We start from the raw sequence: 19,224 nt of genomic DNA on the forward strand, positions 1-19,224 counted from the left end.
GCAGTCAATTTACGTTTCAGTGCTCGGGAAGTGTCGTCATTTTCTAACTGCACATCTGCAATCCTGCTCTTTCTCTCTCTCTGACCTTCAAGTTCGTAGAGGCAACATCGTTGGCAGTCGTAAGGTTGGTGATTTCATCTCTCTCTCTCTCTTTCTAGTATACTCTTCACTTTTAAATATATTTCCTTCCGTCACATTTTCATACTTGTATTTTCATTGAAAGCTTCTTTCTCATCTTATCATGTTTTACAAAATTTAACCATGACACTGATTGTGACGATAGAACCATGTGAAGGTCTGTCTTGTTAGCTTAAGAAAGCGTCAGCCATTGTTCGTGTCCTTCCTTCATTTCTATCATTGATCAGCTTTTATCACTAGACGTGCATGATTTTGGGTGTGAAAAAACACATTTATCTTGTAAAATGTAATTATTAATACTTCCAGCCACATTGACACTTCACTAGTTTTCATTTAAATCAATGTCTGCTTTACATTTACAAACTAACCTCTTGTCTCTTCATATCTCTGAGACCTGGAACTTCATTTATAATATTGCATACACCGCACATAAACACAAGAATTATTTAAAAATATGCTTTCTTTTTAAAGTTTCTGATAATAAACTAAAATTTCTGCGTCCAGAAACATCCATTTCATGTAAAAATTCTCTAATGAAATGTTATACAAAAACATTAAAAGAAAATTTTAATGAAAGATGGCCAAATATTTTGTATTAAATGATGCTAAGTGTTTTATTTTTCTGAGCAATGTCATATTGAATATCTTCAGAGAAACGTTTAATTTGGCCATCTAGTCTTTTTTCTTATTTGGAATTAAAAATCGCAGAACTGAATAAATATTCCGTGGAATAAGTGGATGGAGGAGAGAATTGGTTGAGTGTTAGATGTACTTTTAGATTGGATTTCATGATAGCACTTTATTAAAGAATGTGGAATATTTCATGGTGAAAGATACAGGTTTCTGCTCACATACATAACACGCATGTATTATATATTAGCACACGTGTATGTACATATTAACATATACATAACATTAACACACATTCGTGCGTACATAGCATTAAAACATACATCCTATGCATATTATTCCCTATTTTCGACATTAGAAATTCAGAGCCATATATATATATATGACAGAGAAAGGCAAAAAAAAATTTTGTTTAGCTGGGTCGAACCCCCTTTCTTAGTTTGTTCTAAGTCAGTCTTGAACTGAGAGTTATGAAATGCATTCTAGCCATCATCACACCATCCCAGATGTACGTCCTGGGCTACGTTACTCAATGTGTCCTTTACTAAGAGATGAGGATGTGACTTGAAGGATATTTGACTGTTATTCCTAGCACCTCGTTCGACGGCATACAGGCTTCCCTCATTGGCTCGTTCATATAGCAGATACGCTCTTACTCTATTTATATATTGTCTGATTTAACTATATACGCGTGTCTGTATGTGAATATATATATATATATATATATATATATATATATATAAATACTCGTATATACAAACAAAAAAAAAGAAAAAATGTGTGCAAAAATCTGTCAGTGCTCTTGGGTTGTCTTATGCCTGTTACTCCTTGTCTCAAGGACACATCGGACACAGTTTTTGAAGCACTGTGCATACCTTGAATCTCTCTTTCACTCCTTCATTTCCTATCAATCTCTTCTACGTTGGGGCTTTACACTTTCTGCTAACTATTCTTCTGTTTACCAGCCCCTTTTATGATGAATGCGGGGTATAAAAGGTTTTAAGACGTCTACCGATACTGTATTCCGTGTGAAATTGGAGATGCATTTGAAACAACCTTTGTTGGTTCTTGTATAATCATTTTAATTTGTCGTCTTTTTTTAAAGACCTTTGATGAAAATCGATATTTCTGACTACAGAGGTTATTCTTTAAGGTAATTCAAAACACAGCTAATATCTAAATTTACCTGAATGAATATTGTTTGGAATATAAATTGATTGGTAGGCAAGAGGTCACACCCTCCCTTTCGTTTTAGTCTTTGTGTAACCCGAGGTCGACACTAATCAAATAAATCTTTGATTAATGGTGTGTCAGTTGTGACCATCTCATCGGTTTGTTTCTCCAGGACTGCATTGCCGAATGTATCCTTTCTCTTTTTGGACGGTAGAATGTGTGATTTGAGAGAAATTGGCTGCAGTTTCGATCATCAATGTGGATGTTCCCTCGTTGATTCTCTTATATAAGACGATATTCTTTCGTCTAGAACAGTTTTCAAGATATAGGAAAGGTTATATTTCTGGAATGTAGGAATAGGCTTGGTTGTAAAACCCGGAATTATTAATTTTCATTCAATGAGACCATGAGAAGAACCAAAAATATTGGTACATTTATATTTTTTTCAGCTAATGCAGTGATCAATAACTGCCAATTCGATTTAATTTTTTACTAATCTCTCTTAATGTATGGAAATGTAAAACTGGCGTTAGCTGGGTTTTAAAAAAGATTTTCTTTCATATTGCTTCATTTTCCGAGATCCGTTTTCCTGCTTTGCCGTGACCTGAAGGTAAAGACCAAGCACTTAAATGTGGGTTCCTAATAGATTTTGAATGTCCTGTTTCTTAGTAAGCTGTTGTGCCCTTGGTTTGTATGAGAGAGCAGCTGAAGTTAGAAATAGCTGCTTCTGTAGTTGCACGTGCAGGTTCCAACATTAGCGTTTTGACCTTTATTAATGTTGCTTGTTAAGATATTGATGCTAGATGAAATAATGGCTGTTGAGTTTGTTACTACTACTGGTGGTGATGTAAGTGGGGCAGGAAGTCTTCGAAACTGACGACACTCAATGAAAGAACAATCTACAATTCTACTACTACTCCTATACATTTAGTTTGCTTATTGGTTATTGTACCAACCATCAACTCCTGTGTTCACTCTACTGAACGTGGTCATTATATTTAATTATCCTTCAACATAATTCTAGGATTTAAATGTGTATATTTACTACCTGACCTACTGCGTTTGTTGTCTCATTTGACCTTTTTGTTCGGTGAAAGCAACACCTTTTACAGAAGGTTATTTGTCTCTACACCATTACTTAGAAAATAAAGAAGGCTTTACCAGGACGACACGTTTCATTTTTACCTCCGGTTCGTAGAAGTTCAAATAACCGGATTCGGCCAACGTAACTCAGCATTTTAAGTAATTGATTTAAGAAGCAAAAAATTTTCCAGTTATCCTTTTGGATTCTAAAGAATGTTCCTGAAATGTCAAATATAGTGACTCTTTAAAAATCCTATGTTTTGAAATTTATTAATTACTGAATTTTTAACAGTTTAATATATCTCAACTATTATGTCGTGATTTGTTTATTTTTGAAGTAACATAAAAGAATTATTCTTATCAAGTGATGTTTCTTGAAATTCTATGTTGTACTAATTCCATTCTAGGTCACTTTTATGATTTTAATATCATTATCATAAATAAGAGGTTGACGAATCAAAACATCATTTCGAGTAGAATTTAATCTAGTTTTTAAAAAAGTAAACGAAAGAAAATCTATGTTCGTCAAATGCTTTCAATGTCAGTGGTAATATATAGTTCTCTTATTCTGGAAAATTATGGATGTACGGACAAAATGGCTAATTTTATGTTTATGAATATTAAAATACTGAAATTTAATCTGAAAGACAAAAGGGAGCCTCTACGTGATCGATCGACCTGCTGAAAAATAGCAGCCAAATGAATATATTGCTATCTTGAGAATGGAAGGATACAATAGATGTGTAGTCTTAGGAAAATGGGTATGACTGGAGCAATTGCATCAGATCTGATGGATCAGAGCTCATTTGGGTCTGAGTAACAACCTCTTAATGTGCTAATTAGCGTTTAAGCCCTTGAATTAATACTCCTTGTCTCTTCTTAAAAAAACAATGTTTTCCTTTGCAAAGAATGAAGTTAACGTTTAAATAATTTAAATGCCAAATCCTTTATGCTCATATATTGACATTATGATTTTGATTGAATTTTTTCTATTACTTCAATAACTCTCTTATTCTTGATTAAAATATTCTTAGTATACTATTCTATTGGAGATGTGGTTTGTTACCAAAATTATTTCAGTTTTTTGTTACTTGTTGATGCTTAAAAATATCCTTGTTCAAGCTTATAGTTTAATATTGATTCCAGAAAGATAAAAACAAATATAGATTTAGATCTAGATTTCTGAAAGCTGGTCATATTAATACTAAGTTACATATAACCCTGTCAGATCTAAATCATTGGTATTATGCCAGCTTTGTATGCTGCAGCTCTTCTGAATCTTGCAATATTACACAGAACATTATATATCTATAGTTTTCATTCAGAGACCAGCTAATGTGCTCTTTATGAAATAACTATTCTCACTATTTGTATGATCATTATTACCTTTAATTAATTGCTTATTTTATTGGTTTTTAGATTAACATACACTTAATTTTCATTTCTTATCCTAGTCTGATGCTGCTACCATTGATTATATATAATCTGTTTACAAGTACTCTTTTTTTTACAAGATAAATTAATGTTTTTTTGTTTGATTTCAAATTTAAAAAAAATTATTTAACTCTTGACTAACTTGAACTTTGTTTGAAACCTGATATTTGATACTTAATGATGATTATTGTTGTCATGTAATGGTATAAGCTCCATAAAGTTATAAATGTATATATTTTTTATTGCTGGTGTAGTATGTGATCTACATACATGCTTCTAGTATAACTTGTGATCTACATTAGTTCAAATGGTATAGTTTGTGATCTACACCAACTTTTTGATCTACATTTAAAATTCATCCGTTTACTCGACTTTTGGTTAGTTTGGTATATAAACTAAAAAACCTCTTATGATTTAAACACTTTTAGTCCTGATCCCATGGTATACAAATAGTATTCATGTTTCTAGTATGAAATAAAAATAAATAAAAATTTTTATTTTTTAAATGTTTAACTTGCTCCTAATTATAATTGCAAATTTATAACAAAATTTTGGATGTAGATCACAAGCTAGTCTAGATTTAAGTTGCTGTAGATCACACACTACACCAGCACCCATTTTTCTGCTTTGAAAAAAAAAGGAGTCCTTTTCACATACTTCCTGCAAGAACTCTTTGTATTGGTATCACAAACGAAATGAAAATTTTATGTCCTCTCGGAAGTTGTGTTTTTAGCTTTTTCGAATTGAAACATTGACTAAAATGCAATGTGTTTTGTTTTTCAGAAGCTACTAATTTTCTATCATGGCACCTCCATCATATGCTGACCTTGGCAAAAGTTCAAGGGATCTTTTTTCCAAAGGATTTAGTAAGTAGTTTTTAGGGATTATAATTTTTTTTTGTCTTGAAGCTGTTATTAAAATATTTCTCTGTAAATGTGAATTTAATGGTGGCAAAAAGACTTTTATCAAATTTGAAAATTTTCTTGTATAAGAAATTGTTTGAATAGTTGTTTAATAGGAGTGGAGGTAAATTTATTAATCTGGATTAAGGGAAGCATGATTATCTTGCTTCATTTCTCTAAAGTACAAAAAGTTATCATGATCAACGGGCATTATTTTTTAATATTAAAATTAGTGAAATAAATTATTAATGAGAAGATAGTGGGTTTCTTTGAACATATAATGATATTGCAAACAGAAATGTTATCTCTATGGTTCATGTGTGTTTATTTGCACATTAGTATTCAGTCAACACAATTTTATTTGCTTCTGAATTTACCAGCTTGTAGATCCAACAACCATATATATATATATATATATATAAACAAAACATTCACAAAATGTTGACATTGAAAACTTTCATAAGAGAAGGGTACAACTTTTTGACCTTAGTTATTTAATAGGTATTTCTCTGCAGTTGAAGAATCCCTTTTTAGATGAGAATTATTTTGGTTGTAAATGATGTTGAGTATTTTTTCCAAGAAGCATTAGTTTGCTAACAGTAAAATTGGTGTCTTTGTTAGTGTACAGATTATTAATACTTAGAAACATCAGGACAGAAGTAAGCAGAAATAGCATCATGTATTAGGCTTAAAATATTCTTTCCACATTCCAAGTTCATATTTCATCGCAGTTGACTGATCTGGATTGCGAAATATAAGCTACATAAATTATTTTGAAATAATTTGTTATATAGAAGACACTCCTACTCTAGTTACTTAGTAATATTCTAGTTTGAAGTTAAATGTATTTCGATATTAAAATTTCTATTTTAGTTACTTTTGTATAAATGTTTTATAAATTTATGTAGTTTAATATTACTGCTGAGGACATGCGTAAGCTCACAAGGAATGAAGCCAGTATGCTCCGATGAATGTGTAATGTCTGTGCATACTCGACAGTGTAAGTACCTTGAGAGAAAAGTTGAACCGAAGAAGCATCAGTTGTAGTGTGCAAGAGAGCCGATTGCGCTGGTATGGTCTTGTGGCTAGAATGGATGAGGATAGCTGTGTGAAAAAGTGCCACACCCTAGCGGTTGAGGGTACCTGTGGAAGAGGTAGACCCAGGAAGACCTGGGATGAGGTGGTGAAGCACGACCTTTGAACATTAGGCCTCACCAAGGCAATGACCGAGACCTTTGGAAATATGCTGTGTGTAAGAAAACCCGGCAAGCCAAGTGAGACCATAATCCGAGGCCTCTGCCAGGGGTGTAACCAGCCAACTTAGGCGTACCTTTCCGTCATGGGACACTAAACTCCACTTGCGAAGACCTGTTGACGCAAGTGAAATTGAAATCGAACCAAATTCGACAACTGGCATCCATGCCAACATCTCCTTCATTGGACACTAAACTCTGCTTGCGAAGACCTGTTGGGGCAAGTGAAAGCGAAATCGTGATGGCACCTGTACCACTGGAGCGCTAAGAGCACCGTTCGAGCGTGATCGTTGCTAGAGCAGCTATCTGGCTTCCGTGCCAGTGGCACGTAAATAGCACCATTTGAATGTGATCGTTACCAGTGTCACCTTCCTGGCACTTGTGCTGGTGGCACATGAAAAGACATTCGAGCGAGGTCATTGCCAGTGCTGCTGGACTGGCTCCTGTGCAGGTGGCACATAAAATACACCATTTTGAGCGTGGCCGTTGCCAGTACCTCCTGACTGGCCTTCGTGCCGGTGGCACATAAAAGCACCCACTACACTGAGTGTTAGGAAGGGCATCCAACTGTAGAAACTCTGCCAAATCAGATTGGAGCCTAGTGTAGCCGTCTGGTTCGTCAGTCCTCAGTCAAATCATCCAGCCCATGCTAGCATGGAAAGTGGACGTTAAACGATGATGATTTTCATAGCTGGCACTATTTAAATTTTTATCATGTCCAGTTTTCCATGGTTGAATGGAACTTATTGAGGTGGATTTTCTACAACTGGATTCCCTTCCTGTCGTCAGTCCTAACCTATTTCCAGGCAAGATATTTCCCCATGACCAGGCACTTTTTCATGGACGATTTGAGATAGACATTACCTGCATCATGGTGACACTTGTTTACAACTATCACATGATGTCAAAGCAAGGAGACAATAACCCACACTCTTCAATTTTTGTTTGCCAAATCCACTTAAAGGCTTTGGTTGGCCTGGGGCTATAGTAGACACTTGCTCAAAGTACCACACAATGAAACTGAATCCAAAACCATGTGGTTGGGATGCAGACTTCTTACCACAGAGCCATATCTGCATCGAACCAGAATTTAAATGCCAGTTTTAATTGTTGCCTTTAGCATGGAAAGCAGACATTAAATCATGACAAATTAAAATATTTTAATTAATACACAAATATCTTAGAGAACCAAATCATAAAAGATATAAGAATATTACATATCAGCTTTTGAAGAATGAGATATGCTGTTAAATCTTAGTTTACTATAATTTATGATAATGATTGGACATATTAGAACTTGTTTTAGGATATCACTTGTAAAAACTTAATCTTTTTATGGTTCATATATTTACATCTGTTAAAGCCAATTGTTTCTAATTTTCCTATATCTAATAAGGATGTTCTTATGTCTTAAAGTATTCAATGGTCATAGAAGACCTTACTAGTTGATAGCTAACTGCTTACTTCACTTCAGTGTTCTTTAGTTCTTGCATATAGTTGTCTGCAAACTGTTTCACAACTGCAGACAATGGTTGTGAGGTTAAGATACTGATCTACTGACATAGAGGTTCAGTTGTTAGTACTATCACTGTGTTATGCTTCAAGCTTTTAATTTATCATTGTGGACTTTAAACTGTAAAAAATATTGCTTCAATTGGTAAACCATTCCATCCTGAAAAGTTAATACAACAGCAAGTCTTTAATAATCTGGAACTTTAAAGAAAATATGTCATTTCTTTTTTTTTTCTTTTTGATCAGTTTTACATTTAAGAAATTTGTTTGATATTATTAATTCACATTTTGGAGCACTGTTTGTTTATCTCAAGATTTAATGTAATTTAACAATTGCATTTGTTTTTTTATTTCAGATTATGGATTTTTTAAATTGGAATGCAAAACAAAAACATCAAAAGGAGTGTCCCTTACGACTAGTGGAAGTTCTAACAGTGAATCAGGGAAAGTTAATGGCAGTCTAGAGACCAAATACAAATGGGAGGAGTATGGTTAGTATATTTGTCTGTCTTTTTCTTTGTGAATTTCTAGTTCAAATCCTTCCCAGGTTGACTTCTTCATACTTCCAAGTTCAATAAAACAATTTCAAGTCAAATAGTGAAGTAAACCTTATCAGCTGTATGCTTCCTCTTAAATTTGTAACTTGGTAGTAAAAATCTTTATTGAAAGTAAATTAATCTACAGATATTGAGTAAACTAATATTTTAGACAATATTTTACTATTGTAAGTTGTGTGCACTAAATGTCATCCAGTATTTAATTACATCTCTTGATATTCAGGGATTAATTTTACTAGTGCTAACATTTTCAGCACGACCTGAGTAGAAAAATTGAAAAAAAAAAAAAATTTTCCCAGTAGAAATAGATGGCTTGCAGGAGAATTGTCTGTATATATTGCTAAATAAAATTTCTGCATAGTTGCAACTGATGCCTCTAAGAGCTATGAAATTTAGTCTTTCTTTTTTTTCTTTCTTTTTTTTAAAATAATTTTTTTTTTTCAAGTTTTAAGTTCAATATTGTATTTTGTTCTTGATGTTTCACTAAAGTATTAGCTCATTGAAGGATTGTTAAGTGTATAGATTCTAAATACCTTCAATAACTGGTATGAATTTCTTGGAAATTTTGATGTTTTCAGAACTTTTGAAATGGATAAACATTAATTGAAAAGAGCGCTTATTTGCTATTCTTGTGTTTAGGTATGACATTTTCTGAAAAATGGAACACTGACAACATCTTGGCTACAGAAATCACTGTTGAAGACCAAATTGCTAAGGGATTAAAAGTTTCCTTTGATACATCATTTGCTCCTCAGACTGGGTATGTAATTTTACTTTTGATCTAATTTGGTTAGGTATTATGTATTAACTTCACTGTCCTCTTATAAACATTGCTCCGTATAACATCACCAGTCACTGCTCAATAAACTCCTTCATGCAAATATCAGTGATATACAACCTCCCAGACTTGCAGTTATGAATAGAAACCTTGCAAAGTTTCTGCAGTGGGATAAGACAGCCTAATCTCATTAACAATGCCAAGAGTCTGTATCAAGGAAGCAGTCTTGCAACACTACACCTTCCTTACTCAAGAGCAATATACTTAAAATTGTTAAGGTACCCACTCTTGTGTGAAAACTGCTTCAAAAAGGGCTAAACTTTTCTTTACAATCAGAAATATGGCAACTGACCCTCTGCAAATGTCATGTAAGAACCATATTCAAGTAATATGTAAGTGTGGCTGATCAAACTGAACACAATGCCCCCGGGTATTATGCATTAACATGCTTGCCCACTGACATTGCCCTTTCTTCTAGTTTCTGCTCCAAATAAACCAGCATCTGTGTACTGCTTCCACCCAATTGCACTTGATACACTTCAAACAATTCTTCCCTAATTCTTTTTCTCCAGAACTGCAAATTTTTGGAACTTTCTTTCTACCAATGTGTTTCCTACATAAATAGGTCCTCTGTATGTACTGCATTGACCTCATTAGTTTGGGAGGGGCTTACAAAAGTCCTGGGCATTACAATTCCCTCTTCCATTTCAATTTAAATATTAAAGAATATTTGAACTTTAATGCAAGTATAGCCTCAAATAACCTATCCAATTTGTTACATTCAACCTTCATTTACTTGTATCAGTCTACTCCTTATTTGGTCTAGTGGTTAGGTTGTTGGGCACATAATTGAGGTGAGTTTGATTCCTGGACCAGACAGCAGTGCATTGTATTCTTGAGCAAAATTCTTTTGTGTTACTCTGGTGTACTCAGCTGAGTACTGATGCAGCCTGCTCTTTCTCCAGCTGTCATATTTTGTGAATGGCTCTGCTGAGTCAATGGTGGGAGAACTGATTGTGTGTCTGTCTGTTCATGACAACATTGGTACACCTAAAGTTATTAGTGAAAGCATGATGCTTCCTACTAAGTCATGCCTTGAAAGTGACAGCTGATTTTTTGTTTTTTAGATTTACTCTTTAATAGGCTTTGCATTTTAGCAAAGTGACAAACACTTTTTTCTATCCATTATTATGTTTTAGATAACCCACAGATGGAATATACTAGATGTTATCAATCCTATTGAGAAAATTTACTCTAAAATGTTTAATTTATTAAAGTTGCTCAGTATAATGTGTTGTCACTTACATATGTTGAATTAAAAATTAGCTGTAGAATAAAGTCATGTAATATATTTAGAATATATATCTTTTAATGTGTTAGGGCATTATATCAGGAAATATAGCTGTTACATTAGTTATGTATATGTAATATATTTAGAACTTATATATCCTTTAATGTGTTAGGGCATTTGTCAGGAAATATATAGCTGTTACATTAGTAATCTGGCTGTCATTGGTTCTCTTTGAGATATGGTATAATGTAAGTTATTGGTAGTCTACTACAGAGCTATTGTTGTAACCTAAGAATATTTAAATATCTGTTTATATACTGTATAAAGAAAAAATTAAACAAAAAAATGAAATGAGTAATATTGAAATTTTGTATAAACAATGAAAACTGATTAAATGTTTGCAATTTTTTTTTCTTTTTTTTTTCAGTAAAAGAAGCGGTAAAATCAAAACTGGTTACAAAAATGATTATATCAATGGTGGTGTGGATGTTGACTTTGAATTTGCAGGACCTACAGTCCATGGTGCTTTAGTACTAGGGTAATGAAATATAATTTAATCTGTCTTCTCTGTATTTAAATATATTTTCATGTGCCATTTGAACCATTCCAGTCTGGCATTCACTATTGTTACATCACCCAGCTTATCTTAGAAGATTTTAAAAGCTTGTGGACACTATCCTACTTTTTACTTTTGTGCTAACCTTAATTTCTATAAATCAAGTGCTAATAAAACAAACCTCTAAATCAAAAAACAAGCCATAAAAATTTGATTTATTTGAAGGTTTGTTTTTATTAGCACTTGATGAATCTATAGTTTTCTTAATGCATTTATGACTGTTTATTTCTCTTCAGAATTCACTACCTGTGGTTTAATTTTCAGAATTACCATATTCAAAGTTAAGGAAATCACTATCATCATCATCATCATCATCATCGTTTAACGTCCACTTTCCATGCTAGCATGGGTTGGACGATTTGACTGAGGACTGGTGGACCAGGTGGCTACACCAGGCTCCAATCTGATTTGGCAGAGTTTCTACAGCTGGATGCCCTTCCTATCGCCAACCACACCGAGTTTCATGCCAGCATGCATTGGATACTTTGATGGGCTCTGATGAATCTTAGGACTATGATCCAGTGCCTCTTTGGCATGGTTTCTACAGCTTGATACCTTTTCTAATTCCGATCACTTCAGTGTGTACTCAGTGCCTTTTTTTTTTCTTTGTGTTACTAGCACTCATGAGGTCGCCATGTAGCTTGCATGACTATAAGTGTTGAATGGGGAGGGGAAACTTAAGAGAATGAGTAGAGGTGAGTAAAGTATGAGAGAAAAGGAGCAGAGCAGGGTTCATGTTGAAGAGGAGCTACATGATTATTCATGTGGAGAAGGTGGGGTGTGGAGCTGGAAAGTGATATAAGTAACGAGCAGAGGGGAAGTAATAAAGATCTTCTGTAAACTCAAATTCATGTGCAAATGGCATAGTATATAGTGTTTTAGTGAAATCATTGTCACTAATGCAGTAATAGAATTTAAATATTTTTGCTTTTGAATATGAATAAACTTGAGCAGTCTCAAGTGCTTAGGCATCAAGGAATAGGTAAAGAGTTGGCTACACTTTGTATAATGGAAAATTAGCTTCATATATAGTAAAAAAAAAAAAAAAAATTTTATCAAGTTATAAAGCCACTTTTTAGTATTTAGATGAAGTACATTTTCAACTAACAGAAACATGTATGTACGGCACTTATCTTTTAGGTTAAGCTAACAATACTTAATCATTTATCTACTCTTAACATTTTCCACCTGTAATATATGCTGTTGCTTTCAATTTTTCTGTTATTATATATTATATAACTTGCTCTCTGTTTACAGATACATGGGATGGTTAGCTGGTTATCAGATGTCTTTTGATACGTCTAAGTCCAAGCTTTCTCGTAGTAATTTTGCAGTTGGATATTCTGCTGGTGACTTCACTCTGCATACGAATGTGTAAGTTTTATCTTTTGTGTCTCTTATGTAACTAGGGTGTTGTAAGATTGCAAACCAAGATGAGACCTACAAATTTGAATGGTTTTATAGAATTAAAGCGAATGTTAGATATGCAGTATTAATCAACAAGTGAGCTGAGAAAGTGTTGCATGAGCATGTAAAGGAAATGCATGTTGAGTGTTTCTGGGATATTGAGTTAAAAGGCCATATGACTAGATCTTGTAACCTACAATGGAATTCTGTTTTAGTATTGCCTGCTTAATCTCCTAAACTTGGATCCTGAGAATTCATAACAATTGTGAAAAAAGTCTTAGTGCTTAAAAGATTAACACTGAGCCAGTATGGTGGTTGTCATCTTCAAAAGAGGAAACTTGTATTTTTAGTTTATAATTTTATGGAAAAACAAAAGGGAGAAATATTTTTCTACCCATTTTTATAGTGCTGTACTGATCCATATGCTTCTACAATAACAAATTAAGATACTGTATATTTATCCCATAGGATTTAAATCTTAAAAAAAAAAAATCTTGATTTCTTTTTTTTTTTTTTTTTGTTGGAAACTTTAAGATCCTGTGTAATAAGAAAAATCAGTCTTTTCTGTACAAAAAGTGGTGGCAGTGTATTTTGTTGTTCAGTGTTTTTTTTATAATCTTTTATGATTGCAGTCTTTATAAATTATGCCAAAAAGTACTTTTATGCAAAAGATTGAGTTTATATTAGTTTAAAATGTGATAAACTTGTCTATATCTCTTGTAAGTACTATATTTTGAACAGGTAGCCCATGAATAAATTTCCAAACTATATTGATCATTATTACAGCTTCCAGCTTCATCAGAATAAATGGAGATAGCATGTCTTTTAATATGAAATAGTTGGACAGTATTCTTCATTGAATTACGATTGTTTCAATATTTTGATAATGCATTGTGGGTTCAGTTCTCAGATTGTGTGGTGTGGTGTGTTGTGTTCTTGAGCAAAACACTTCATTTCACATTGTTGTGGTGGGTGGGAGAGTGCCAGAATTGCATGTCAGCAGAAATGCTCTATGGTATATCCTTTGGCTCTCAACATTCTGAGTTCAAATTCCACCTTCTTGGAGAAGGCAATGGAAAATTATTCTAATATTTATCTCGTGTCTAGTCATGGATGGTAGTAGTTCCAGTAGTCTACTTAATGGTGGCAAGGGAGGGTATGAGTTCTCCGAGGTCGTATAGAGAGTGCTAGAGAAGGTTAACAAGCACTTCACCTGTCTGAAGGCAGACCATTATGAGACTGGATATCCTTATTACAAAGTGAATAAGGTGGTGAGCTGGCAGAATTGTTAGCATGCCAGGCGAAACGCTTAGCAGTATTTCCTCTGCTGCTACGTTCTGAGGTCGACTTTGCCTTTCATCCTTTCGGGGTCAATGAAATAAGTACCAGTTACACACTGGGGTCGATCGAATCGGCTCTCCCTTCCCCAAACTTTCAGGCCTTGTGCCTACAGTAGAGAAAGAATTATTACAAAATAAGTGAAAATTGCAATGTATATGTCTTACAATTCTACCTAAATCACTTCCCCCAAACAAATACAACTATCAAATGTTGACAATATAATTGATTAGATTTAAATAAAAATAAGGCAGTTTTCTATATTCAATGCTACTGAGTTATCTTGAAAACATTTTAGAGATGTGCCATATTATGATTAATTTCTATACCTATGTAATTGTTTCTTTCTACAGAAATGATGGAACAGAATTTTGTGGTTCTATTTATCAGCATGTGAACCCCAAACTTGACATTGGTGTTAACTTGTCTTGGACATCCAATAGCAATGTCACTAGGTTTGGTTTAGGTGGTAAATACATCTTGGATTGTGATACTTCAATCTCTGTAAGTATATTTCTGTTTTTTATTAAAAAAAAAAACCCAAATCCATCATGTTCGTGGCTAGGACTATTTCTTTGTTTTCATTGTTTGTATACTTGTTTAAGTATTTTCCTTCAATTTTCTATAATAGCTCGGGAGGAAAATTTTACATGAATTTAGTGGATTTTAAGTGAACATGAACTTCCAACTGTTCAAAGATGATCATATTGAACAATGAATTTCCAGTGATTTAGAGTTTATAAACATCAAACCTAATTCAGTAATTTCTGATTTATGAATGTGTTAAAGATATTGTCTTATCAACATGACTGGAAAAGGGATGAGTTGTGTGTCCTATTACAAGGAAAGTTGGAGTTAGTGCACATATTAAACTGATGAACTAGATATTTAATGTCTTGTTCAAGGCCTATTTTACTAAAATTAAACTAGCAGTATTTTCTCCATTTTCACTTCTCAGGTGATATACATGAATTGAGTTGGTTATATATATAGTGCGCGCGCGCGTGGGTGTGGGCGTGGGCGTGTGCGCATGGGCGTGCGCTGAAAAGTTCCTGGCTTTGGGTAAAAGAGAATACAGGAGGCTCAATTATGATTTTGTTCAACATATTCTCCTCAGATTCACACACTTATTGCAACAACCTTTCAGTTTTTCTAAGCCCTGTAAAAGAACTTGGAAGGTTGCTCCTCCAATGAGGCCTTATGCAATACCCTTTCAGCACTCCCTTGTACACACACATTAGAAAAGTAGATTTTTGTAATCTAAACAAAAAGCTGTAGATTAGACTCGATGAGCATGATTAAAAAGAAAAGTATCTTTTATTTTAAGCATTAGTTTTTTGGAAGGTCTTCAGTTATCTCCTACATTTTCCTTTTATGCTATTAGACTGGCTTTTTAACAGCTAAAGATTTACCTTTATAATTAAAAGAATAACAAGAAAGCAATTTAAAGAACATTTTCTATATCTTTTACAATTTGATGAATTTTTCATGTATGAAAGTAAAAGGATAGTAAAAGTTTTATTTCAACATAGTCAAAGAACACAATTTTAACTACATAATTATTAATAAACAAGGGTAATTGTATGCATTATGTATTTTTTCATTTTTCTGGTTGAATTTTTTTTCTTGTTTAAATAATGCTCTTTGTTTGGATGATATGGATTATCATATCATTTAAGCATGAACAGTCATTTTAGAATGAATCAATTTATATTTTCAGCTATTTAATTGTTTATATTTTTATTTTAATGCAGGCTAAAATTAACAATTCTAGTCAACTTGGACTGGGTTATTCTCAAAAGTTGAGAGATGGTAAGATATATTTTTTTCATAGTTGTGATTATATTGCATAAAGTTGGAAATGATCAAAAATACGAACGCTATATCGGTTTAAGAATTTACAAATGTTCAAATCCTCATATGTCAGCAATTCTTTCATAGATTTTGTCATCTAAAGTTGTTTCATATCTGTCTTTTTTTTGTATAGTTTATCCTGCATACAAGAATAATTTAGTCACCTTTGATTTTAAAGTGTTCTCTTATACAAAGTGATGCAGTTGTTAAAAAAAGAAATGAATTTTCTTAGAAGTGTTGTTTGTCCTTAGTGATTGAATCAGTTGGAATATGAATGGGCTTATGATAATGTATCCCAAGTGACACCAACAGAGATTAGCTATTGAGGGTGCTCTCTGCCCATTTAAGCAATCAGAATGTAAGTTCAAGGTTATATATTGAAAGCATCAAGCTATGTAGGTGCTATACTAATCTCCTGAATGAGATTGCCGTTGATTAGCTCTGGGTTAACCCCAATCAAACAGATCAGTAATCATGCTAATTGTGACTATATCCAATCACTTAGAAAAGGACACATTGAATAATGAGGTCATGCATTAGTGTTGAAGATGATAGGATGTGGTTTGAAGATGATTTGGCTGCTCTTTTTAGCAGTTGAGGGACTCTCACAGAGATTCCCTTGTTGGTTTGAAGTTAGGGTATTGCAGGGAAGTGCTATCCCAATGACTTTCATAAATATAACCAATAAATACTGCAAAGGCTATGCACTGAAAAGACATTTACAGAATCTGTAGACTAATGACCATATGTTGAAAGTAGTTGTCGTAAACTTACCTGGGATAAGATTCAGTTTAGGTTAGAGCCACAGATGTTATACAATTGGGGGAAAATGAGATGTTCTATCAATAGTGAAACTCAGCAATAGAGCTAAGTACTCTATAAGTTGACAAATGCAAAGCTGAGTGGATGCTAAGGAAACTGGTGTAGATTAATAGGTTATCAGAACTGTTGATGTTATATAGGTATACTTTGTCAGGTTTGCCAGCAAATCTATAGAAGAATTACATGTTACAGGGTAGAATAAACTACTCACAACTTAATTGATGTGAGTGATAGTTTGTGATTCTTGGTAAATGGTCTGGTCAATATACTACAAATGGCAGCCTAATCACCCTCTTGTTATCTACTGTCTAAAAAGAGTAAAGACATTGCATATAATGTAATTCTAGGTTTGTTACCAATAAAATAATGGTTGCCTTTTGATCTTGAGCTAAGCAATTAACACTGGAAGTAAGCCAAAGTGTAGTGAGAGTTCAGAGAGCTAATAGCATCAGTCTATCTTTATGCTAAAGGCATGTCCCACATGATGCTGCTGTATGATAGTGAGATATGGATAGTGAATGTAAAAGTCCTATAATAGTTGGAGAGAATTATGGATGTGAAGTGTTGACTTGCCCAAAATGTTGCTCACAAGTGATCTGAGTGGTTATGGAGATGTGTGAAATCTACTGTGGTGGTATGAATGGGCAGTGGATACTATGGAATGCTTTCTAGAGATCAGTTGGAAAAACTGGTATTGTGTAGCCAGTTCAAACATAGTGATAATCATTTCTTTGTCTTGATTTTATGATATCAACAACCATTTTGAATATTATCACTTGTCTAGATGGCACAGTTGAACTTCGTGATTAATTTACCTAAATAGAATTTATCTAATGCAAATAGGACAAAGGGACTGGGTATCAAGTGTGTTGGTTATTGTATATTCGAGCGGCAGCTGAGTGATAAAATATTAGCATTGATGTTAGGAAGGAACATAGATGTGGAAAACCTTGGAAAGGAATAAGCAATTAGTAGTGGCTGACTAGCTTCATTGTAAACAGTTTATTGCTAGAATAGAAAAATACTAAAATGGATCTCAGGTAAGTAAATTGAAGTATATTAAAAGTAAGTTTTGATATGTATGTCATTTAAATACGTTTTCTAAAATTCTAATATTTCTATTTGTTTTAGGTGTTGTATTGACTTTGTCTACTCTGGTGGAAGGCAAAAATTTCAATGCTGGTGGACACAAGCTTGGTTTGGGACTTGAGTTATCTGCATAAGACCAATTTTGTAATGATAGTTCGGTGTTTCTATGTGCATGTTAAGGTGGAGAGCATGGGTCTTTTCCTCTGACCTGCTGTATCATCTCTTCACAAAGGAAAAAGGATTAACAGAAGTTTTTTTTTTTCTTCGATAGGGATTGATCCCACTTTGAATTGGGCTCTTTCCTACAGATTGTCAATGAAAGTTTTTTTTTCCTCCTAATCCTACAGCTATTTTTGCTGTTGATATAACTCATTAGCAAACAGCAACAACATAGATGTACAAGGGTTAAAAATAGTAGACATTGCTTACTAATGTTATTTCTTTGTAATCTGAAACTTGGCCTCCAATAAACGATTCAGTTTATCCATTGAATTTGGTTTTTCTAATTCATTTACTAAAATATTCACCTTTGCTTTTTTTTTTTTTTTTCCATGGTGAAATTGGGTTGGGAATTTTATAAATTTTCTGAGAATTTTGCTGTTGGGGCTGGCAATCGTGTGTGCATGTGTGTATGCATTTTATTAGTTGGAGATGTTTTTTCTGTTCCTTTATAAACCATAATGGTAAATCTTAATTTTGCATTATGCCCTAATTACTTTACATTAATTATTAAGACCTAAGACCTTTGCCTCTCACCTCCACCCTGTTACAACAGAACCTCAGAATATATACATAGCTGTGAATGGGCTGAAATGTGTCTAAACTATTATGGCAAGCTCTATGTATATTCCTTAAAGCAAAAGGGGGAACTTTGTTTCAATGAATACAAATGAATTAGTATATTAAAATATTTGTTGCATTGATTTAAAGAGTTTTGTGTAATACACCTTCCTCAATGAAAGGAAATCATGTAGTTTAGTGGGTGTAAGATTGAAATAATTGAGCAGTTTGTCAAATGTTTCTGCAACAAGATGTATAGATTTTTAAATGGGATAACAAACATTTTCGAGGGTTTGGATGAAAAGAATGAGAAAAATTGTTTGATAATTACAACTGAGATTCACTACTTCCATTTAGAGATAATACAATTTTTCTTAATCTGAAATACTTTTTATTCGAAGGGAGTTATTTAAATGTTTCTGTTTGAAAAATGTACTGACTTATTTTTGTTTTTTATCCCTCTGTTTTTTCGAAACCTGCAATGCATTTGAATAAAATTGTTCTAATTATCTTGTTGCTAATTTTGTTCTAATTAGCTTTTGGATTTTTTTTTTCTTTGTGAAATGT

The 19,224-nt window shown here is 33.3% G+C and overlaps 1 protein-coding gene across 1 annotated transcript; it reads left to right on the forward strand.

The window, feature by feature from the left end:
• The first annotated feature begins 95 nt into the window (after positions 1–95).
• LOC106877054 (non-selective voltage-gated ion channel VDAC2) lies at positions 96–18,369 on the forward strand. Its single transcript, XM_014925843.3, has 9 exons — positions 96–124; positions 5,242–5,324; positions 8,482–8,616; positions 9,322–9,442; positions 11,179–11,289; positions 12,625–12,741; positions 14,466–14,616; positions 15,867–15,924; positions 17,920–18,369. The coding sequence occupies exons 2-9, from the start codon at positions 5,261–5,263 to the stop codon at positions 18,009–18,011; spliced, it is 849 nt and encodes a 282-aa protein (XP_014781329.1). The 5' UTR covers positions 96–124; positions 5,242–5,260; the 3' UTR covers positions 18,012–18,369.
• Positions 18,370–19,224: the final 855 nt, after the last annotated feature.

Source organism: Octopus bimaculoides, chromosome 2 (assembly GCF_046866305.1).
Source record: "Octopus bimaculoides isolate indiv1 chromosome 2, ASM4686630v1, whole genome shotgun sequence".
NCBI classification, from domain to species: Eukaryota; Metazoa; Mollusca; class Cephalopoda; order Octopoda; family Octopodidae; genus Octopus; species Octopus bimaculoides.

Coding starts and splice junctions, on each gene's coding strand:
- LOC106877054 (XM_014925843.3), top strand. CDS start 5,261: ATGGCACCTCCATCATATGCTGACCTTGGCAAAAGTTCAAGGGATCTT. Junction 11,290..12,624: donor CATGGTGCTTTAGTACTAGG/GTAATGAAATAT, acceptor CTCTGTTTACAG/ATACATGGGATGGTTAGCTG. Junction 12,742..14,465: donor TTCACTCTGCATACGAATGT/GTAAGTTTTATC, acceptor TTCTTTCTACAG/AAATGATGGAACAGAATTTT.